The 25,088-nt window shown below is 42.5% G+C and overlaps 1 protein-coding gene across 3 annotated transcripts in view; it reads right to left on the bottom strand.

Moving 5' to 3' along the window:
- ASTN1 (astrotactin 1) overlaps nt 1-25,088 on the bottom strand; it is a 583,832-nt gene that overhangs the window by 76,218 nt on the left and 482,526 nt on the right. For all 3 annotated transcript variants that reach the window (XM_056532005.1, XM_056532006.1, XM_056532008.1), the window contains one exon: nt 9,679-9,783. In XM_056532005.1, the coding sequence (XP_056387980.1) occupies nt 9,679-9,783 (105 nt within the window). The remainder of the gene's footprint in view (nt 1-9,678; nt 9,784-25,088) is intronic.

Genomic DNA, 25,088 nt, shown 5'->3' with positions numbered 1-25,088 from the left:
GGGGGTTGTGTTAGGGCTCATTTTTTGTGCCATGATCTTTAGATTTTATCAGTACCATCTTTGTTTAGATGGGACTTTTAGATAGTTTTTTATTCATTTTTTCTCATATATAAAGTATCTAAAAATTAGCAATTCTGGCACTTATTATTTTTTACTTTTATTGTCATTGTGCTGTTTCCTTTACGTTATAATTTAATAGTTTGCACATTTTTAGATGTGGTGAAATATGTTCATTTTTGTTTCCATTTTATTATTTGAAAAATGAGAAAGGGGGGTAATGAGGAGGGGCTCATTTGTATGTTTACATATATTTTATCATTTTATTTACACCTTTAAGTCCACATAAGACTATTATGAGAAATCTTTCCATTGCTTGTACTATTCAATGCTATGTGATGACATAGCACTTATCAGTGGTATTGACATTCTAATTGTATAGTCTGTCTGAGCTGGGATTGGTGACACAGAGTTTAGGAGAAATCCTCTGGCCACCAAATCCTAGCTGATCGGACCTGAACCCACTAGCAACTTTCATCTTAACTTTTAGATCCCGCAATCACCATTGAATGCAGAATCTAAAGAGTTAGGCTACGTTCCCATGGCCGTCTAAACCCGTCCCGTTCATCTCCCGTCAAAAATAAAGACAGACAAAAATGGACAATTACGGATGTAAACAGATGCTATCCATTTGTATGCATTTGGATCCGTTGTTGTTCAGTTAATAAACGGAAAAAAGCATGCTCAGAAGTAAAAACGGATCAAAAAACAGATTGAAAAAAACAGATGCAAACGGATAACATTAAAGACTCATAGACTTCAATGTTAAATTTACTGTATCCATTTTTCTTTCTGTTTTTTTTGACAGTAGAAAAAATACTGCATGCACCGTCTTTTCTCCCGTCAAAAAAACTGAATTGAGCGCAGACGGGTGCAAACGGATGTGAACGGATTGTAAAAAAAATCACTTGGATTATTTTACAACCGTTTGTAATCCATTTACAAGCTGCAACAATGGAACCAAAATGGGGGGGGGGGGGGAAACGGGGACAGGCGGTCGCGTGAATGCACAGTTAGTGATGGACATTAGCGTGATATTGCTAATATTTGTCAATAGTGGTGAGTCCCAGCTGCTGATAGTAACTGGTACTTGCAATTTATGAAGCAGTATCAGCACCTGAGCTTGCTTCATAATACCCTAGCATTCGGCCACCATATATGTACATAATTCTGTATGGAGTTAAATACTACTCAACTTTACATCCAGATCCTCAAATGTTAAACTGGATTATTTTTGATCAGCATTATAGCAATGAATAGCCTCCAACTACAAAGTCATAAGCTATAGACAAAAGCAAGCAAACATTTGACCAAAAATCAATTAACCAATCAAAAACAACATTGGATGTTGGGCAAACAAGTTCTGGTTCTTGTAGACAAGGGGCATAGCTGGGGCATAGCTTGTGTTGGACTGGCAGGGGCTTTGTGCCATTGAGTGGTAGTGTTGCTCGCGAATATTTGCAATGCAAATTTTATTCGCGAATATCACATATAGCGAATATAGCACTATATATTTGTAATTGCGAATATTCGTTTTTTTTTATTTATTTTTTACAGTACACATCACAGTGATCACCCCTCTCTGCTTCCAGCTTGTGTGGTGTAAGAAGGCTCTAATACTACTGTGTGAGACTGGCGTGCAAATTTTTGCATATGCAAAAATTTGCATATGCTAATTTTCGCATATGTACATTTTCGCCTATGCTAATTTTTGTACATGCTAATTTTCGCATATAAAACACGAATATGCGAATTTAGCAAATATATGACGAATATTCGTCCATATATTCACGAAATATCGCAAATTTGAATATGGCCTATGTCGCTCAACACTATTGAGTGCCAACAAGCCACTGCCCCCTGCTCAACGTATTTAGGGCTAGGACAACAAATTGAGTCTTTGTCACAGGTGGAAGAAGGTCTGGCAACAACACTGCCATAGACTATAGGTTATTGGGGATATGCCAACAAAAATATAAAAAAAATAGCAAAAACAGCAAAGTCCATCAGCATAAAAAAACACCTGCAGTAGTATAGTTAAATAAATAGTTTGACTGTAATGTCAAAAAATCACCAGTGCCTTATGGCTATATATTGACCATGGATAATAGAATTTACAGTAAATTCGATTCGTCACGAACTTCTCGGCTCGACAGTTGATGGATTATCCTGCATAAATGAGCTCAGCTTTCAGGTGCTCCCGTGGGCTGGAAAAGGTGGATACAGTCCTAGGAGACTCTTTCCTAGGACTGTATCCACCTTTTCCAGACCACCGGAGCACCTGAAAGCGGAACTAATTTATGCAGGATAAGTCATCAACTGCCGAGCCGAGAAGTTTGTGACAAATCGAATTTACTGTAAATTCGCTCATCTCTAATGGATAACATAGGATATGTTCTTTCAGGTGAAGAATAATTGTTTCTTTATTGAAGAACACAACATGTAACTATGTTTTGACCCTCTTTGTGGCCTTTGCAGGGTATTTACTCTTAAGCCTATTTTCAAATACTTAAAAAAAGCACTTTAGTATTTGTATTTATTTATTTGCTCATTTAGTGCATTTCATTTTTGAAAAAGCCTCTGAGAAATGTAAGAAGCGATCTGATTGGTTGCTATGGGCAACTGGTCTACTTTTCCTCTACACAGGTATTGATAAATCTCCCCCATTGTGTGCACAGACAACCACTTAACCATAGATTTACATTGAGCACATTATTTTACAAATAGGTTTTTGTTATTTCGCAAAGAAATAGGCCCGAAACTGCACTGTGTAGCTATGTGCTAAAAGGAGAGGAGGCTAAAATAAAAATGCAAAAATTTAATTAAGGAATTAAAGGGAACATTTTTTGTTAAATTCCTCAGTCTCAGAAAAGGCAGCGCAGAAGCCTTTTCCATAGCTGATGTTTGTTTCTCTTTATTTTGGTGCAAACATCTCATTAATGCTAGTACAAAACTTGAATCTGTAGAAAAATAAAGATAACATGTTTTTGTCTGGTGTAAATATGTTACAATCCATCGGCCCTTTTCCGAGTGATATTTTTTTCTTTTCTGCATCCAGGAACACAAGGTCAATTTTAATGAGTGGGATTATTGCATCAAATAACTCACGTCCTCATCAAGAAGCCTTGGCGGGCCAGGTTACATGACATCCACGGGCCGGGCAAAACCAATTAGCGGCTTTGACATTTACACTCACTGATTGTGGTTTTTTTGGATTACTCTATAAAGAATGCATTATTTTTATATCTTCTAAAAAAAAAAAAAAATATTCAAATTGGTCAAGGTGCAATGAACTTGCTCCACACCGAAGGCCCCAGCTCCAGCGGGTCAGCTGCGGTCACGGCGGAGGTATCATTAAAGTCTGTGCCATCACTCTGTTCTTATGGACTTATTGACAATGTCTCAGCAGAGTGCAGAGTAAGCAGCTCACCTTATTGTAAAGATCCCATGCTAATGTCCCACTGGTGGCTATTAAAGCAATCAGTACTATTGTCTTAAGGAAGCCTCCGGGGCAGGGTCATTCTACCAGTTCATCAATATAAATTTGGTGGCTTCTATGCTTGTGCCAGCCATTAAAGGGGAGTCTAAGCTTTTTGCTGCCTGAGGCAAAAAAAAAACTAAATGATTCCCTCACCCAAAGTAGAACAGGGAAAAGAGGAATTATTGGTGTGGTATGTACCGCATGCATATTTTAACCTTACCAGCCAATATTCTGGTCCAACTATCTAACCCACTAAGTACGTTATTCTTACCTAAGATAAATAAATTTATACCATACTAATTTTGCTTACAATTTTGCCCAAAAATTCATATTAGCTCAAATCCGAATATGTTGGGATTTGTTTCAAATGTATTGCAATGAACAGGAGCAGGGAATCCTATCAAAGACAAGCATCCCTGCTCCCGTACAATTAGTAGCAAGACACTTGCTGGTCTGGGTGAATGTGTGCCACTTTAACTCCTGTTATAGAAAAAGTAAGCACTGAGCACACTATGTGGGATATTATCCAAATACATGTATGAAGGCCCAAAATGTGCCAGGGTGGGTGGTGGCTGCTCCACGGTAAATGGCCGCCTGGAGGTGGCGCACGCAGGGACGTAACTGATGTCCCATGTGTGCACACATAGATGAAAAGCAGAGCGGAGCAGAGCATCGAGGAGGACGCGCGCGCATGGTAAGTGACCAGCGGCACATCATCTTCAGTGTTCCGACCTCCGCTCCTACGGTCCCGGGACCTACTGCTATGACCCGTAGGCCATAGCAGTAGATCGTGACCCCGGTCCTCGGGGTCCCCAGAGTGGTAAAGCGGTGGGCGGAACACTGAAGTGGGGCAGTAAACAGGCATACAGCCTACAGCCATACACTGTAGATGTCTGAAGGCTGTATGTCTGTGGGGGAACTGTACTACACCTAATGTGGGAAACTATACTGCACCTAATGTGGGGGAACTATACTGCACATAATGTAGGGGAACCATACTGCACCTAATGTGGAGGAACTATACTGCACCTAATGTGGGGAACTATACTGCACCTAATGTGAAGGAACTATACTGCACCTAATGTGAAGGACTATACTGCACCTAATGTGGAGGAACTATACTGCACCTAATGTGGGGGGAACTATACTGCACCTAATGTGGGGAACTATACTGCACCTAATGTGGGGGAACTATACTGCACCTAATGTGGGGAGAACTATACTGCACCTAATGTGGAGGACTATACTGCACCTAATGTTGGGAACTATACTGCACCTAATGTGGGGGACTATACTGCACCTAATAGGAACTATACTGCACTTAATGTGGAGGAACTATACTGCACTTAATGTGAAGGAACTATACTGCACCTAATGTGGGGGAACTATACTGCACCTAATGTGGGGGAACTATACTGCACCTAATGTGGGGGAACTATACTGCACCTAATGTGGAGGAACTATACTGCACCTAATGTTGGGGAACTGTACTGCACCTAATGTTGGGAACCATACTGCACCTAATGTGGTGGAACTATACTGCACTTAATGTGGAGGAACTATACTGCACTTAATGTGAAGGAACTATACTGCACCTAATGTGGGGGAACTATACTGCACCTAATGTGGGGGAACTATACTGCACCTAATGTTGGGAACCATACTGCACCTAATGTGTAGGAACTATACTGCACTTAATGTGGAGGAACTATACTGCACTTAATGTGAAGGAACTATACTGCACCTAATGTGGGGGAACTATACTGCACCTAATGTGGGGGAACTATACTGCACCTAATGTTGGGGAACTGTATTGCACCTAATGTTGCGAACTATACTGCACCTAATGTGAGGGGACTATACTGCATCTAATGTTGGGGAACTATACTGCACCTAATGTGGGGAAACTGTACTGCACCTAATGTGGGGGAAATGTACTGCACCTAATGTGGGGGAACTGTACTGCACCTAATGTGGGGGAACTGTACTGCACCTAATGTGGGGGAACTGTACTGCACCTAATGTGGGGGAACTGTACTGCACCTAATGTGGGGGAACTGTATTGCACCTAATGTGGGGGAACTATACTGCACCTAATGTGGGGGCACTATACTTTACTTAATGTGGGGAAACTATACTGCGCCTAATGTGGGGGAACTATACTGCACCTAATGTGAGGGAACTATACTGCACCTAATGTGGGGGAACTATACTGCACCTAATGTTGGGGAACTGTTGGGGGGGCCCCATCATAATGAAGTGCTCCGTCTTCTAGGCAGCCTTAATCTGGCCCTGCACACCAAACTCCAAAAATGGGATGGACAAAATTATTGGCACCCTTAAAGGGGTACTCTGCTTCTCAGCGTTTGGAACAAACTGTTCCAGATGCTGGAGCCAGCGCCAGGAGCTCATGACGACATAGCCCCGCTCCCATAGATTTGCATAGAGGGGGTCTGGTGTGACGTCATGAGGGGGCTGGGCTATGTCGTCACGAGCTCCCGGTGCTGGCTCTAGCGTTCGGAACAGTTTGTTCCAAACGCTGAGCAGCGGAGTAACCCTTTAAATTAATATTTGGTTGCACACCCTTTGATAAAAATAACTGAAATCAGTAATTTCCTTTAACCATCAATAAGCTTCTTACACCTCTCAGCCGGAATGTTGGACCACTCTTCCTTTGCAGACTGCTCCAGGTCTCTCTTATTGAAAGGTGCCTTTTTCCAACAGCAATTTTAAGATCTCTCCACAGGTGTTCAATGGGACTTTGATCTGGACTCATTGCTGGTCACTTCAGAACTCTCCAGTGCTTTGTTGCCATCCATTTCTGGGTGCTTTTTGGTCCTTTATGTTTGGGGTTATTGTCCTGCTGGAGGACCCAAGATCTCGGAAGCAAACCCAGCTTTCTGACACAGGGCTGTACAGTGATCCAAAATCCATTGGTAATCCTCAGATTTCATGATGCCTTGCACACATTCAAGGCACCCAGTGCCAGAGGCAGCAAAATGACCACATTATTGAACCTCCACCACATTTCACTGTAGGTACTGTGTTCTTTTCTTTGTAGGCCTCATTCCATTTTCGGTAAACAGTAGAAGGATGTGCTTTACCAAAAAGCTCTATCTTGGTCTTATTTATCCACAAGATGTTTTCCCAGAAGGATTTTGTCCTACTCAACTTCATTTTGGCAAAATGTAGTCTTGCTTTTTTATGTCTCTATGTCAGCAGTAGGGTCCTCCTTGGTCTCCTGCCATAGCGTTTCATTTCATTTAAATGTTGACAACTAGATCGCGCTGACACTGATGCTCCCTGAGCCTGCAGGACAGCTTGAATATCTTTGGAACTTGTTTGGGGCTGCTTATCCACCATCCGGACTATTGATTGACACCTTTCATCAATTTTTCTCTTCCGTCCACGCCCAGGGAGATTAGCTACAGTGCCATGGGTTGCAAACTTCTTGATAATGTTGTGCACTGTGGATAAAGGCAAATCTAGATCTCTGGAGATGGACTTGTGACCTTGAGATTCAGGGATGTGGAAATCCTATAGCCCGACGCCCGGGACAAGTAGTTTTGGGCTTCGGGCAGGTGAATTGTTTATAGATTTAGCCCTGTATCGGGCTAGCAGGGACAGACAGACTTCCTTCCCCCTTATTTTTCTTTAATGTCGGTGTGAGGCGCAGTCTGTACCTCACACCAGCTCAGAGTGTATGGAGGGGCCTCCAGCTGACTGCAGAGCCTCCTTATCTCCCCTCCAGGAGAATGGAGGACGCAGCTCAGAAGACACAGCAGGGGGAGAGAGAGGATGTTGACAGCTCCGTGCACAGCTCCATCCCCCGCACACAGCTCTAGCCCTCCCCCTCCCCCTGATCTGTCTAGACAGGACCTAATCCACCACGGGGTGGTTGCTTGTTTGCACGGGGAAAACACAGAGCAGGGGGGAGGGGAGAGAGGACGGAAATCTCACCTCACACCGGCCGGGACTACAGCTCTGATGTCCACTCATGGCGGCTCAGGTGAGGAGGCAGAGAATACAGGCGGCAGGAAGGGTGGTTGTATATGTATGGTGTGAGTGTATGTGTGCTGTGTGTATGTGATGTATGATGGGGGGGCAGCGGCAGGTGTATGTATGATGTGTGCATATGTATGGTGTATATCAGTGTTTCCCAACCAGGGTGCCTCCAGCCCTGGGCATGCTGGGAGTTGTAGTTTTGCAACAGCTGGAGGCACCCTGGTTGGGAAACACTGGTGGATATTTATGGTGTGAGTGTATGTGTGTATGATGTGTGTATAATGTCTAAGTGTGATGTGTATGTATGTGATGTATGATGTGGAGGGGGGCAGCGGCAGGTGTATATGTATGGTGTGAGTGTATGTGTATATGTAATGTATGATGTGGGGGGGGGCAGTGGCGGGGGTGTGTGTATGGGGATATGGGGGCAGTGGCTGGTGAATGTATGATATGTGTATGCATGAATGTATTGTATAGGAGCGGACTGTCACGTCGGGCATTAGGGCAGTTGTACCATATCATTTTATTTATTTTTAGTGGCACCCGCACTAAATTACACCCCCAGAATCCCGCCCCCTTCATACTCACCCGCCAACCAAGAGCCCCACGGATGCACACAAACACGCCCGAACCAAAACTACAACTCCCAGCATGTTGGACCATAACCTAAACTGAGAACTATAAAGTGCAACATGCTGGGAGTTGTAGTTTTGGTTCGGGTCAGCTGCAGAGCTATAGGCTGCATCAGGGCATGCTGGGAGTTTTAGTTACTAACTGTAATTCACAGTATTCCCTGACACATCCTATGGCTCTGCAGCTGACACAAACCAAAACTACAACTCCCAGCATGTTACACAATAACCTTAACTGTCCTACTATACAGTGCAACATGCTGCAACACCCACACAACCATAGGCTGTATCAGGGCATGCTGGGTGTTGTAGTTATCTAGTAACTAAATGCAACTTCCAGCATTTTCTGACACAAAATGCACCACATAAACTGGAGAAGCAGAACCCCCCCCCCCCCCCCAGTAACACATAAGTCCCTATTGAGACTGAAAAATAGTGATTAAAATATTTTAAAAAGTGCGTATACATGTGAATAAGCCTCTTTCCTAATAAAAGTTTCCAATTTTCTTTCAATAAAAATAATGTACAAAAATAAACATAAATGGTATCGCTGCATGTGGAAATGTCCAGACTATTAAAATATGATGTTAATTAAACCGCACGGTGAACGGTGTAATTGTAAATAATAGTCCAGAATTGCTAATTTTTGGTCACTTCATATGAGAAATTTTTTATAAGGTGATCAAAAAGTTACATCTAGACTTTTCTGGGCTTGCCTCGGGCGTAAAAGGATCTACAGCTCTCCCGCCGCTAATAGTCTGGCATACTGCGATCACCTATTAAACCATTAGATCACCGCTGTCAGCAGTGTCTGAAGGATCTTATATCCATCCCTGGTGGTCTAGTGGGGGGATCAGACTATTTTGGTTGAAATTATTTTATCTACCAGGACAAGTGGATTTTCTTGAGGGACAAGTAGATTGTGTTCCGCTTTAGTCCCTTGGACAAGTAGTTTTTTTTTTTATTTCCACACCCCTGAGATTGTTGATAATTTCCACAATTTTGTTTCTCAAGTCCTCAGAAAGTTCTCTTCTCCTCTTTCTGTTGTCCATGCTTAGTGTGGCACACACAGACACACAATGCAAAGACTAAGTGAACTTCTCTGCTTTTTAACTGCTTTCAGGTGTGATTTTTATATTGCCCACACCTGTTACTTGTCCCAGGTGAGTTTAAAGGAGCATCACATGTGTGAAACAATCTTATTTTTCCAAAATTTTGAAAGGGTGCCAATAATTTTGTCCAGCCCATTTTTGGAGTTTGGTGTGACATTATGTCCAATTTGCTTTTTTTCCTCCCTTTTTTGTTTTAGTTCCAATACACACAAAGGGAATAAACATGTGTATAGCAAAACATGTGTTACTGCAATCCTTTTTTGTGAGAAATGCTTCATTTTGTTGAAAAATTTTAGGAGTGCCAACATTTGCAGCCATGACTGTATACATTTACCAAATACACAGGGTTCAATACTATGATGGGAGATAAAGGTCATGATGAAGGATTTACCTTGAGAGACTGTTGCTTGGTTCAGCCGAACATGGTACATGACAGATCGTACGGTCCAGTGCTGGACTAAAGGATAACCGGTTACTTCACTGAAATTGACCATCCCTGTAAGAAGGAAACAAGCTTTTTAATATAGTATCTTGTCATGCATAATTTAGCATTTTTAGTTTTTCCTGATTATTATTAATATCACTTAGTTACCACCCTATTAGTTCTCTCTTTGGTATTTTTTTTAGGTTTACGGCATTTATAGTTAATTTTCAGTAATAGTATATTTTAAGATTTCAGACATAATCGCACGCGGCGGTAACACATAAAAAATATAATTCTGTTTATTTTTATTTACAGTCATTTATAAAAAAAAATGGGAAAGGGGAATTATTTAAACTTTTATTTAGGGAAGGGGTTTACTCACATTCAGTAACCCTTTTTTCACTTTTTTAGTCTCCATATGGCATTATTACATGCAATCTTTCGATTGCAAAAACTGTTTAATGCTGCGCTATTGCGCAGCATTAAACAGTTTTTGCAATTGAAAGATTTTTAACCATTTTAGATACCATAATCAACTTTGTTGTGAAATCTGAAGGGGTAATGATGGGCATTGACTGGTTTGCCGATGCCCGGCATTAGCTGTAGACATGTGCAATTCGGTTCGGCACGAATGTCTAAATTAACGAATTTTACCGTTTTCGTGCATTCGGACCGAACCGAATGCACGAAAACATATTTTGAACATTCCCGAATAGCCACGATAATACGAATAGCAAAGTAACGAATGCATTCGTTATTTCCCAACCATAATGCTGTAAATAACGAATGCATTCGTTATCTGTAAACGAACGTGAAGAATTCATTCTGATAACAAATATAGTAAAAAGGATATAGATAGTTTGATTTTTCGGATACATTCGGTATTCGGGTACATTCGGTAAATCTTTTTATTCTTTTTTTGGACTTTAGCGATCCTAAAAAATTATGGAGATACCTTTTTTATAAAAATTTCGTAGGGTATCATAAAAAAATCATAATAAAAAAGATACAGTGGTGATGGAAAAAATTGTATCTAATGAAATGTATCTTTTTTATTATGAAATGTTTATTCATTTTTAAACAGGGATCAATTTATGTGAGCGGGTAAAGCACTAAAAATGTAGCCGACAATAATGAAAATGTAGTGTGTGCGTGTTTTTCACTTTTTTTTAAAACATTTTTTAGGTAGTACTACTACTCCCAGCATGGAACACACTCTTCCATGATGGGAGTAGTAGTTACATGTACTAATTGACAGACTGCAGGGGTCCATTGCGATCATCTTGTATAATGTATAGATGCGCCGGCTGCTCTTCTATGGTCCCCTGCACTCACGTATATATACACATATTCATATTTCCCGCAGAGCTGTGATTGGCCAGATGGTTCCAGCCAATCACAGCTCTCTGTGAGAAATAGGAATATGTGTATATATACGGCCGTGCAGGGGACCATAGGAGAGCGGCCGCCACATTCATACATTATACTGGAGGATCGCAGCGGCTGTCAGGAGTGATACCCGCAGTGATCTTTCCTTTACTACAAGTACTAATACTCCCAACATGGAGTACACTCTGCTCCATGCTGGGAACTGTAGTACCTGTATTAATAGACAGATCGCAGCGGGTGTCAGAAGTTACACTCGCTGCCATATGTCTATTAATGCAGGTACTACAGCTCCCAGCATGGAGCAGAGTGTGCTCCATGTTGGGAGTATTAGTACCTGCAGTAAGGGACAGATCCCAGCGGATGTCACTCCTCCTGACACCCGCTGCGATCCTCCTTATGTGAATGTCGGGATCAGCTGTTCTCAGGGCTACAGAGCCGGGAGAACAGCTGACGCTGAGCCGTAGGTATACATCGTATATCTACTGCCCAGCAAGAACTTACAGTGAGCTTGCAATGTGTATACAGTATACACATTGCTGGCTCACTTAACCCCTTGCTGAGCTGTGCGCTATGCGCAAGCCCAGCAAGGGAAGAGTTAACTTACACTGCTGGACAGTGTAGGTTAACCCTTTGGGCGGTACACACTATATACAGCTATCTATAGATAGCTGTATACAGTGTATACAGAAGGCGAAGTCCAGCTTACTTCCCTCGAGTCCCGGGCGGGGTTCGTGTAGCTCCGCCCCCTAGTGGTGACGTCATTAGGGGGCGGAGCTACAGAAGGGAACAAGGCTAATTAATCTGAAGCTCTGTTCACATTGTATGTTTTGTATAATGTGAACAGACCCTTCTGGCAGTGTCTACCCAGACAGGGAGACTCCAGCTGTTGCTAAACTACAACTCCCAGCATGCCCAGACAGCCAAAGGCTGTCTGGGCATGCTGGGAGTTATAGTTTTGCACCAATTGGTGGCTCCCTGTTTGGGTAGACATTGCATCATGGGTGCTCTCCCCAGCGGACAGCGCCAAAAATGTCATAACCAATTTTTTGTGTTTTTTTCTTCTCGTTTCAGATCCGTGTATGCAGAGGATTACTGCGGATTCGATGGATTACGGCGGATTATTTATTTTTTCCTTTAATAAAATGGTTAACGAGGGCTGTGGGGGAGTGTTTTTTTAAATAAAATAATTTTTCCAATGTGTTGTGTTTTTTTTTTTTATTGAATTTTCAAGGTTAGTAGTGGACGCTGTCTTATTGACGGAATCCATTACTAGGCCAGGGCTTAGTGCTAGCCCCAAAAACAGCTAGCGCTAACCCCCAATTATTACCCCGGTACCCACCGCCACAGGGGTGCCGGGAAGAGCCGGTACCAACAGGTCCGGAGCGTCAAAATGGCGCTCCTGGGCCTAGGCGGTAACAGGCTGGCGTTATTTAGGCTGGGGAGGGCCAGTAACAATGGTCCTCGCCCACCCTGGTAACGTCAGGCTGTTGCTGTTTGGTTGGTATCTGGCTGAGAATGAAAATACGGGGAACCCTATGCGTTTTTTTTTATTATTTTTTTATTTAAATAAAAAAAAAAAAAACGCATAGGGTTCCCCGTATTTTCATTCTCAGCACAATACCAACCAAACAGCAACAGCCTGACGTTACCAGGGTGGGTGAGGACCATTGTTACTGGCCCTCCCCAGCCTAAATAACGCCAGCCTGTTACCGCCTAGGTCCAGGAGCGCCATTTTTGACGCTCCGGGCCTGTTGGTACCGGCTCTTCCCGGCACCCCTGTGGCGGTGGGTACCGGGGTAATAATTGGGGGTTAGCGCTAGCTGTTTTTGGGGCTAGCACTAAGCCCTGGCCTAGTAATGGATTCCGTCAATAAGACAGCTTCCGCTACTAACCCTGAAAATTCAATAAAAAAAAAAAAAAAACACAACACATTGGAAAAATTATTTTATTTAAAAAAACACTCCCCCACAGCCCTCGTTAACCATTTTATTAAAGGGAAAAAAAATAATCCGCCGTAATCCATCGAATCCGCAGTAATCCTCTGCATACACGGATCTGAAACGAGAAGAAAAAAAAACACAAAAAATTGGTTATGACATTTTTGGCGCTGTCCGCTGGGGAGAGCACCCATGATGCAATGTCTACCCAAACAGGGAGCCACCAATTGGTGCAAAACTACAACTCCCAGCATGCCCAGACAGCCTTTGGCTGTCTGGGCATGCTGGGAGTTGTAGTTTAGCAACAGCTGGAGTCTCCCTGTCTGGGTAGACACTGCCAGAAGGGTCTGTTCACATTATACAAAACGTACAATGTGAACAGAGCTTCAGATAAACTAGCCTTGTTCCCTTCTGTAGCTCCGCCCCCTAATGACGTCATCACTAGGGGGCGGGGCTACACAAACCCGGCCCGGGACTCGAGGGAAGTAAGCTGGACTTCGTCTTCTGTATACACTGTATACAGCTATCTATAGATAGCTGTATAAAGTGTATACCGCACAAAGGGTTAACCTACACTGTCCAGCAGTGTAAGTTAACTCTTCCCTTGCTGGGCTTGCGCATAGCGCACAGCTCAGCAAGGGGTTAAGTGAGCCAGCAATGTGTATACTGTATACACATTGCAAGCTCACTGTAAGTTCTTGCTGGGCAGTAGATATACGATATATACCTACGGCTCAGCGTCAGCTGTTCTCCCGGCTCTGTAGCCCTGAGAACAGCTGATCCCGACATTCACATCAGGAGGATCGCAGCGGTGTCAGGAGGAGTGACATCCCTGGGATCTGTCCCTTACTGCAGGTACTAATACTCCCAAAATGGAGCACACTCTGCTCCATGCTGGGAGCTGTAGTACCTGCATTAATAGACATATCGCAGCGAGTGTAACTTCTGACACCCGCTGCGATATGTCTATTAATACAGGTACTACAGCTCCCAGCATGGAGCAGAGTGTACTCCATGTTGGGAGTGGTAGTACTTGTAGTAAAGGAAAGATCACTGCAGGTATCACTCCTGACACCCGCTGCGATCCTCCAGTATAATGTATGAATGCGGCGGCCGCTCTCCTATGGTCCCCTGCACGGCCGTATATATACACATATTCCTATTTCTCACAGAGAGCTGTGATTGGCTGGAACCATCTGGCCAATCACAGCTCTGCGGGAAATATGAATATGTGTATATATACGTGAGTGCAGGGGACCATAGAAGAGCAGCCGGCGCATCTATACATTATACAAGAGGATCGCAAGGGACCCCTGCAATCTGTCAATTAGTACATGTAACTACTACTCCCATCATGGAAGAGTGTGTTCCATGCTGGGAGTAGTAGTACTACCTAAAAAATGTTTTTAAAAAAAAGTGAAAAACAGGCACACACTACATTTTCATTATTGTCGGCTACATTTTTAGTGCTTTACCCGCTCACATAAATTGATCCCTGTTTAAAAATGAATAAACATTTCATAATAAAAAAGATACATTTCGTTAGATACAATTTTTTTCATCACCACTGTATCTTTTTTATTATGATTTTTTTATGATACCCTGCGAAATTTTAATAAAAAAGGTAGCTCCATTATTTATTAGGATCGCTAAAGTCCAAAAAAGACTAAAGATTTACCGAATGTACCCGAATACCGAATGTATCCGAAAAAAACAACACGAATACCCGAATACCGAATGTATCCGAAAAATCTAAACCGAAAATATTGCCGAACCGAAATTTTTTTCCAAAACGAAAAAACGAAACGAAATTAAACGAAAATTTTTCTAGTGCACAAGTCTAATTAGCTGTAAGTCTTGGCTGCTGACAGCGAAAAATTCTGCAGTGTGCATAATGAAGCAGAATCCTATTGAAAATAATCGAAGGCTGCTTCACCAGAATTTTTAGGCTGAAATTTTCCTCGCAGGAATTGCATAGTGAAAAGGGTCTCTTAGTGTTACCCATATCAAACTGGGAGGATGTGATCTTCCTTCCTGGATTTAACTCTATTATAGCAAACAGATTGCTGCCATTTAGATTGACCCCAATTTGGGTCTTCATTAGAGATGAGCGAACTTACAGTAAATTCGATTCGTCACGAACTTCTCGGCTCGGCAGTTGATGGCTTTTCCTGCGTAAATTAGTTCAGCCTTCAGGTGCTCCGGTGGGCTGGAAAAGGTGGATACATTCCTAGGAAAGAGTCTCCTAGGACTGTATCCACCTTTTCCAGCCCACCGGAGCACCGGAAAGCTGAACTAATTTATGCAGGAAAAGTCATCAACTGCCGTTTGTGACGAATTGAATTTACTGTAAGTTTGCTCATCTCTAGTCTTCATGTATTGCATTATATCAGGCTTTTTTTTTTAATGTTTATTCATCTTTACCTTTTTGTATAATTATTCTTTCCTCACCATGAATGAAGATATTGTAATTTGTCTATCTTGAATATTATTATTTTTTTAAATACTTTTGTATCAAACCCCATTTTGACATCAGGTTTTGAAAAATGTTAATGATGGGCAGATTGCTTATTATGAATTAATATAAATGTTACATATATGTGTGTGTATGTGCATGTAAACCTACTTTTTCATGTCTATACCATTTTTGTATGGTTATACACTTATTACAGTTAGACAACAATTCTAGGTAGCTTCCTTGCACGCCATTGTTCAACCCCTTGGAGTCTTGCAATATAAATAGAGATTATTGGATATGCCAAAATTTCCTCCAAAAGTGAAGAGTTCCCCATCTTTAGACAGCTGTATGGCCTTTCTGGCCTCTTGTCAGTATAGAGCGGGGTGTATGCTGGCGGGCAGATAGGCCTTTGATGTGTGTCTGGGGGGGGGGGGACCACCATGCTGCTGGAAGCCATATTATCGACCACACAAAACATAAAACACACTTGTCAGGGCAGAAAACTTTTGGAAAGAAAGCACAAAATAAAATATTAAAACAACATTAGCTTCTTAATGTTTAATCTGAGAAATCTCATAAATGATTTTCTTTGTTCTGGATTCTGCTTCTAGTCTTGTGAAACTCCATATTGTATTGTATTTTATTTCTTAGCAGGTAACAAGTAATAGAGAACCAAATGTAATGGATTATTGGAAACTATTTATGAAAATTAAACAAGATATAGAAGGAGATTTATCATTCTTTTCAAACGTATGGCTTTTATATGAATTTTTTTTTTAAATATACCTATTTATCAACTAGTCGCATGTCCTTGATAAATAAATTGCAAGCAAGCAAAAACCAGAAAACCCGCTTACAAAAACATTTTTTAAAGCAGAATTTTTTTCCCTTATGTTAATAGCTGAAGCTCTTTATCTTTATCTATATTTATGTTATTGGTAAAAATTTTGTCGATACTTGCATCATTTCTTGGCGAAAAATTCCAAAATTTGATGAAAAAATTGAAAATTTTGCATTTTTCGAACTTTGAAGCTCTCTGCTTGTAAGGAAAATTGACATTCCAAATATTTTTTTTTTATTCACATATACAATATGTCCACTTTATGTTTGCATCATAAAATTTTCGAGTTTTTACTTTTGGAAGACACCAGAGGGCTTCAAAGTTCAGCAGCAATTTTCCAATTTTTCACAAAATTTCCAAAATCACTATTTTTCAGGGACCAGTTCAGGTTTGAAGTGGATTTCAAGGGTCTTCATCTTAGAAATACCCCATAAATGACCCCATTATAAAAACTGCCCCCCCCAAAAAAGTATTCAAAATGACATTCAGTCAGCATTTTAACCCTTTAGGTGTTTCACAGGAATAGCAGCAAAGTGAAGGAGAAAGTTCACAATCTTAATTTTTTACACTTGCATGTTCTTGTAGACCCAATTTTTTAATTTTTACAAGGGGTAAAAGGAGAAAATGTATACTTATATTTGTAGCCCAATTTCTCTTGAGTAAGCACATACCTCATATGTCTATGTAAATTGTTCGGCGGGCGCAGTAGAGGGCTCAGAAGCGAAGGAGCGACGAGGGGATTTTTGAGAGTACGTTTTTCTGAAATGGTTTTTGGGGGGCATGTTGCATTTCGGAAGCCCCTATGGTGCCAGAACAGGAAAAAATACCCACATGGCATACCATTTTGGAAACTAGACCCCTTGAGGAACATAACAAGGAATAAAGTGAGCCTTAATACGCCACAGGTGTTTCACGACTTTTGCATATGTAAAAAAATGTTTAAAAAATGTCACTAAAATGTGTGTTTCCCCCCAAATTTCACATTTATTCAAGGGTTAATAGCAGAAAATACCCCCCAAAATTTGTAACCCCATCTCTTCTGAGTATGGAGGTACCCCATAAGTTGACCTGAAGTGCACTACGGGCGAACTACAATGCTCAGAAGAGAAGGAGTCATATTTGGCTTTTTAAGAGCAAATTTTGCTCGGGGGCATGTCGCATTTAGGAAGCCCCTATGGTGCCAGGACAGCAAAAAATACCCACATGGCATACCATTTTGGAAATTAGACCCCTTGAGGAACGTAAAAAGGAATAAAGTGAGCATTAATACCCCACAGGGGTTTCACGACTTTTGCATACGTAAAAAAAAAAAAAAAATTTCACTAAAATGTGTGTTTCCCCCCCAAATTTCAAATTTTTGCAAGGGTTAATAGCAGAAAATACCCCCCAAAATTTGTAACCCCATCTCTTCTGAGTATGGAGGTACCCCATAAGTTGACCTGGAGCGCACTACGGGCGAACTACAATGCTCAGAAGAGAAGGAGTCATATTTGGCTTTTTGAGAGCAAATTTTGCTCGGGGGCATGTCGCATTTAGGAAGCCCCTATGGTACCAGGACAGCAAAATAACCCCCACATGGCATACCATTTTGGAAACTAGACCCCTTGAGGAACGTAACAAGGGGTACAGTGAGCATTTACCCCCCACTGGTGTCTGTCAGATCTTTGGAACAGTGGGCTGTACAAAATATTTAATTTGCACAGCCCACTGTTCCAAAGAGCTGTCAGACACCAGTGGGGTGTAAATTCTCACTGCACCCCTCATTACATTCCGTGAGGGGTGTAGTTTCCGAAATGGGGTCACATGTGGGGTTTTGTTTTTTTTGCGTTTGTCAAAACCGCTGTAACAATCAGCCAGCCCTGTGCAAATCACCTCAAATGTACATGGCGCACTCTCCCTTCTGGGCCTTGTTGTGCGCCCCCAGAGCACTTTGCGCCCACATATGGGGTATCTCTGTAGTCGGGAAAAATTGCATTACAAATTCTGGAGGGCGTTTTTCCCTTTTACCTCTTGTCAAAATGAAAAGTATAGGGCAACACCAGCATGTTAGTGTAAAAAAAAAATTCTTTTACACTAACATGCTGGTGTAGACCCCAACTTCACCTTTTTATAAGGGGTGAAAGGAGAAAAAGCCCCCCAAAATTTGTTAGGCAATTTCTCCCGAGTACGGCGATACCCCATATGTGACCCTAAACTGTTGCCTTGAAATACGACAGGGCTCCAAAGTGAGAGCGCCATGCGCATTTGAGGCCTGAATTAGGGATTTGCATAGGGGTGGACATAGGGGTATTCTACGCCAGTGATTCCCAAACAGGGTACCTCCAGCTGTTGCAAAACTCCCAGCATGCCTGGGCAGTCAACGGCTGTCCGGCAATACTGGGAGTTGTTGTTTTGCAACAGCTGGAGGCTCCATTTTGGAAACAGTGGCGTATCAGACGCTTTAATTTTTATTGGGGAGGGGAGGGGGGCTGTGTAGTAGTATGTGTATATGTAGTGTTTTTTTACTTTTTATTTTATTTTGTGGTAGTGTAGTGTAGTGTTTTTAGGGTACAGTCACACGGGCGGGGGGTTACAGCGAGTTTTAGCTGCCGCGCAAAATTTGCTGCATCGCAAACTTGCAGCCCGATACTCACTGTAAGCCCCCTGCCCATGTGAATGTACCCTGTACATTCACAGGGGGGGGGGACCTCCAGCTGTTGCAAAACCACAACTCCCAGCATGCACAGTCCATCAGTGCATGCTGGTAGTTCTAGTTTTGCAACAGCTGGAGGCACACGGGTTGGGAAACACTGAGTTAGGAAACAGACAATGTTTCCCAACCAGTGTGCCTCCAGATGTTGCAAAACCACAACTCCCAAACATTCTCAGGCATGCTGGGAGTAGTAGTTCGGCAACATCTTTAGAGCCAGATGTTGCCGAACTACAACTCCCAGCATGCTTGGAGTTGTAGTTTTGCAACATCTGGAGGACTACAGTTTGCACACCACTAATACAGTGGTTCCCAATCTGTGCCCTTCCAGATGTTGCAAAACTACAACTCCCAGTATGCCAAAACTGTCCAGGCATGCTGGGAGTTGTAGTTCTGCAACATCTGAAGGGCCAGATGTTACAGAACTACAACTCCCAGCATGCCTGGACAGTAAGGGCATGCTGAGGATGTGTAGTTTTGCAACATCTGGAAGGGCACAGTGGTCTCCAAACTGTGGACCTCCAGATGTTGCAAAACTACAACTCCCAGCATGCCCAGACGCCAAGGGCTGTCTGGGCATGCTGGGATTTGTAGTATACAGGGTCCCATTACAGCAATGCATGTCGCTTTACGGCGACGTGCATTGCTGTAAAGGGCCCGACCGCGGCTGAAGATCAACTCACCTGTCGCCGCTGCCGCCGTCTGGATCCGGGTCTTCAGGGACAAGGTAAGTACCGGGGCCGGTCCCCAACACTCCCCCGTCCCCCACCGCGTCCTCTGGTCTTCCTCCCGTCCTCTCTGGACTTCAAGGGGCCGGGCAGGACGGGAGGAAGTAACCTCCCCCCCTCCTGCGATTGGCCAATTGACAGCCGGGATCATGCAAAATTACCGGGTGGTCGGGTCCCAGAGACCCGATCAGACCGGTATCGCCGCAGATCGCAAGGGCGATTTCCCTTGCGATTTGCGGCGATCGCCGACATGGGGGGCCTACATGGCCCCCCTCGGCGTTTGCCCTGGATGCCTGCTGAAGGATTTCAGCAGGCACCCGGTTCCGATGTCTGCCCGGCGAGCGGCAGAGACCGGAAAAGGCCATGACGTTGTGGAACGTCATTGGTCCTTAAAGCCCAGGGTGCCATGACGTTCCACAACGTCATTGGTCCTTAAGAGGTTAAGGACATTACGTCAAAGTTGGATCAGCCTGTAGTGTGGTTTCCAGACTTTATCCAGACCTCCATGGGTTGATAAATTTGATTTCCATTGATAATTTTTGTGTTATTTTGTTGTCAGCACATTCAACTATGTAAAGACAAAAGTTTTTCATATGATTAGTTCATTCATTCAGATCTAGGATGTGTTATCTTAGTGTTCCCTTTATTTTTTTGAGCAGTGTATTTATTATTTAAAGATAGATATGCAGATTGTTTTTATTTTGCCAATTGTGTGATTAAAGTGACAGAAAGACAAAAATCTCTCAGCTGCCAAAGTTGTAAAGGCTTTGGATGCGACACACTTTCTGCATGATAATGGAAGTATGCCAGTCCACTGTCAGTCCCTGGATCATAGAGATAGGCAAATTAATCAGGGATCTTGACATGTAGACAGGGATAATGTTCACTATCAAATAACAGGAGATGAAACAATGTTTAATTTAGAAATTGCAAGTCACTGTACATAAAAATGCCTGCAACAAAATGAACTGTCTGAAATTCGGAGATGTGATGGATGAAGGCTCCGATAATATTTATATACCTGCTCAGGAAAGTCATGGTTTTCATAGGGCTTAATCTGTGTTTATCAGAAATTCAGCATCATATGTGTTTAGGCTGACAAGATGATGCAGAAAAAATGAAAAATGTTAAATATAAAGACAGTAAAAAATAAATAAAATTTATGGGTCGTCCATACATCTAAATATTCTCATATACATTTACATTCATACATTAATAAACATTAACAGAATCGGCTTGACATAATTTAGTGGATGTGAACTTATCCAGAATACCTGAGCTGTATCTTTAGCCAAAAACCTTGTGGGTTTTATGTAACATTGTGTTGACAAATTGTCATCTTGACCCAAGCAAAGACTTGATGAATGTTATATAACTGTTACGAAGGTGAGATTCACATCGGAAGGAACTTGAGAGGTACATGAAAGGGAAGAACATTCAAGTAGTCATTGAAAGCCTAACTTAACCCAATCCCTTAAAATTCATGTCTGACTGCAGTTAACCCAATATCTTACTCTCCCAAATGGCTTCAGCTATGATGACACTTGCAATGGGTGACTGACGGTGTCGGAAAGTCACTCTGTCTTGGCCATTATAAAGGTCTTATGAATCAATTTTTGCCTAATGAAAGCCTAGTTACAACTCTATTCTTCTATGGCTATTTTTCTATATTCTTCTAGTTGTCCAGGAGATGTGTGGAGTTGTTTGGTGGAGTCCTCATGATATATCTGCCAGTGTCGTAAAGTGATGAAATGTGGTCTTCTGTGATTTTTCTTTTATAATGCAATAGTAGTGCAGGTTTAAGACATTTACAATAGATTGATGTTAACAAACCCACAGCTGTACAGTGTGAGACTCCACCAAACAACCAACCAAATCTCATGCTTCTAGCTTCCAACTTGACAGAGGAGAAGAGGAATATAAACTTAAAGGGCTATTCCAGCTTTATACACCTTATCCCCTATTGCAGGGGTCTCGCCGCTTGGGACCCCCTCAATCTCGGTGCAGCCCCTAGCATTCTGAGTCGGGCGCTGCCTACGAGACGAGGATGTGATGTCATGGCCACAGCCCCTCCATTCATGTCTATGGGAGGGGGCATGACGGCAGTCATGCCCCCTCCCATAGACATGAATGGAGGGGGTGTGGCGTGATGTCCCTAGGGAGCATGGCCATGATATCAAGTCCCCATCTCAGAGGCAGTGCCCGGTACAGAATGCCGGGGGCTGCACTGAGATCGCGGGGGGTCCCCAGTGGTGGGACCCCTGCGATCATACATCTTATCCCCTATCCTTTAAAATGGGTTAAAAGGGAAAAACAAAAAATTGCCACTTTCCAAGATCATCACTATTCTTGTCTATAGGATGTGTCTCTGAATATCAACTCAAGCGAGTGGAGCTGAACATCAACACCAGACAGCCAATGTAAGAATGAGTAACTATTAGAAATTCATGTTAATTATGATTTTTCGGGGAACATCTTCTACACAGGGCCTAATCATGCAGGAGAGATTATCTCGCAAAGGCCTCCATTATGTCAGAAGAATGGTAGTGGTGCAAAAAACCATGCTTTTAATTTTTACATTTATGTCAAAGGGGCATTTCAAGATCATGAAGTCCTATCCCATCCCATGTTCTGAGGTTAACAAGAAAATCATAGATTTTTGTACTACAGACAAGTAGATGATACCAATGTTCCATAAATGTTAATGAATAAGAGCATAAATGTAGATGTGTGCTACAGAGACAGAAGTCACATCCAGGCCATGAAGCCTCAGGGGACTCCTCTGCTACACAAGAACACATGGTAGCCAAGTGGGTCCAAAGGGTGGATTTGACCTTGAGTGACTGCTATTTCTATTCACTTTTGACTCACAATGAATGTACAGTATCAGAAAACATAGAGAAGTAGAACCTACATGCATGAATGAGTCTTAGGCTCTCATAACCCTATCACTGACTTACTAGTTGTTCTTTTGACCACTGTATACAGGAATACCCCATAAAACCTGCCATTTTGTGAATACTATACTTGCCAGTTTGTGGAAACTATCACCTGATCGTTTAGGCATCACAGTTTGGCTCTTGTCAAGGCTGCTCAGATTTCTACACTTGCCCATTTTTCCTGTGCCTAACATATCAACTTCAAGAACTTATTGCCTAAAATAGGTAATTTTATTGATCAGTGTAACTACAAGTGCCTATGGTAGTACCAGGATAACACCAAGAAATACAGGCATGTATAGAGTTTATGTGCTGAGGTAATGTCTTAAAGGGGTACTCCGTCCCTAGACATCTTATCCCCTATCCAAAGGATAAGGGATAAGATGTCTGATGGCGGGGGTCCTGCCCCTGGGGACCCCCGAGATCTCTGCTGCAGTACCCTAGACATCTGGTGCACGGAGCGAACTTCGGCCCGTGCCGGATGACTGGCAAAGCAAAGCAGAGGCTTGTGATGTGGTACGGTCCCACCCCGCACATGATGTCACGGCCATGCCCTCTAAATGCAAGTCTATTGGACCGGGTGTGACCCTATTTTTCCCCCTCCCATATACTTGCATTGAGGGGTCGTGGCCATGACATCACAAGCCTCCGACGCTGTAAACAAACGCTGGGTGCTGCACAGTGATCGTGGATAGGGGATAAGAGGGCGGAGAACCCTTTTAATGCACATGGTACTGCAATGCGTATGCACTCTCAGCCATAGACTCATAAAATGGAATGTAGCCAATCAGTGAGTTACTTTTACTAAGGGTCTTTTGGGGGATTTTCCAAGGCATTCATATTATTGTCTTCAAGTATTCTAGTCTTTCTTTATTCATCCTCACCTCACTGCTTACATTGCCAGCTATAGGTTACTCCCAAACACAAACTGATGACAAATTTTATGTGATTTATAGAACTTACCCTTAAAAAAGACAAGATTAATTCACTACATGATATATGGTGTCATACACAAAGACCAGTAAGAGATGATTGTTAACTTTATGATAATCATTGTGAGGATAAATGCAAAGAACTGTGAAATTACCCCTGGAGCACAAATAAGATTAGGAACTTGGATCCATTAATTTAGGTCTTAATTGATCAAAATCATCAAATGAGCTACTATGCAAAGTTCTGATATCACATAATCCATCTGAAAAACCCCTATCTGTCAAATAGCGCTAGAATTATGATTAGCACAGCACATAATCCGATTTAGGTAATGTTGTCCCAGAACGCATCAATACAATATAGTTTTTTCCTGTTGAAACAATGTGATGTTTAGAAGTAAGGGGGTGAGTGGAGCAGTAACCACCTGAGAAAAGATTTTAGGACCCTCAGCAATGAGGTGTAATCTGTTGGGGAATTTGGCAGCCATCTTTGATTCCTTTACAGCACCTTTACATGGAAAATGATACATTGTCTTTGTTGAAATCAATGGATTTCAAATAATGCTGGGTCCTCGAGAGAGATAGATGGTCTTGGTGGCTGCTCTCCACTATGTCTAAAAGTTAAAGGGGTACTCCACATTTTGTTCCGAACGCTTGGAGCAGGCGGCGGGGGTCGTGAAGTCATGGCCTCATCCCTCGTGACATCACATGACATCACGACCCCCTCCGCCTGCTCCAAGCATTCTAAACGAATACCAAGTGCTGCACAGAGATGTTGGGGGTCCCAACTGCTGGACCACCACCATCAGACATCTTATCCCCTATCCTTTGGATAGGGGATAAGATGTCTAGGGGCGAAGTACCCCTTTAAGTAAAAGATTACAAAAAATGTCCAACTCTCAAGGCACAATAGGCCTACTCTGTAATTGTTTAAGCCAGGTAAATACACAAGTGCTATAAACTCCATCTGCTATAACCGTCTAAAATAGGGTCAGCTAGGCTTCTTATCTTCTCTAATCGGAAAAACTCAACAATGACTATCATCATTCAATGCACATCACAGATAACAGATAATAGATGTGAGGGCATCTTCCAATGGGAGTAGCATTCAAATTAGAAATAAAAAAACGATATCTTTATTTTTACCACGACAGAGCAGGATACAAGTGACGCGTTTCAGCCAGTTTTACCAGCCTTACTCATACTGTATGAGTAAGGCTGATAAAACTGGCTGAAACGCGTCCCTTGTATTCTGCTCTGTCATGGTAAAAATAAAGATTTAGTTTTTATTGCACAAGAACCTGGGCTGGACTACTATATTCTTCTATTTGCCTTCCGGTGTTGGTACCGGTGTTGGTTCACACCGTCCCGTGCGCAGGGTCCTGGCTAAGAAGGTGAGCTGAGATTCCACTTGTCTATATAGCATTCAAATTTATACCTATTTGGAGCCCCTGGGTTTCCCTC

This window comes from Hyla sarda, chromosome 7 (assembly GCF_029499605.1).
Source record: "Hyla sarda isolate aHylSar1 chromosome 7, aHylSar1.hap1, whole genome shotgun sequence".
NCBI lineage: Eukaryota > Metazoa > Chordata > Amphibia > Anura > Hylidae > Hyla > Hyla sarda.
This window is presented reverse-complemented; position numbering and strand designations above follow the sequence as displayed.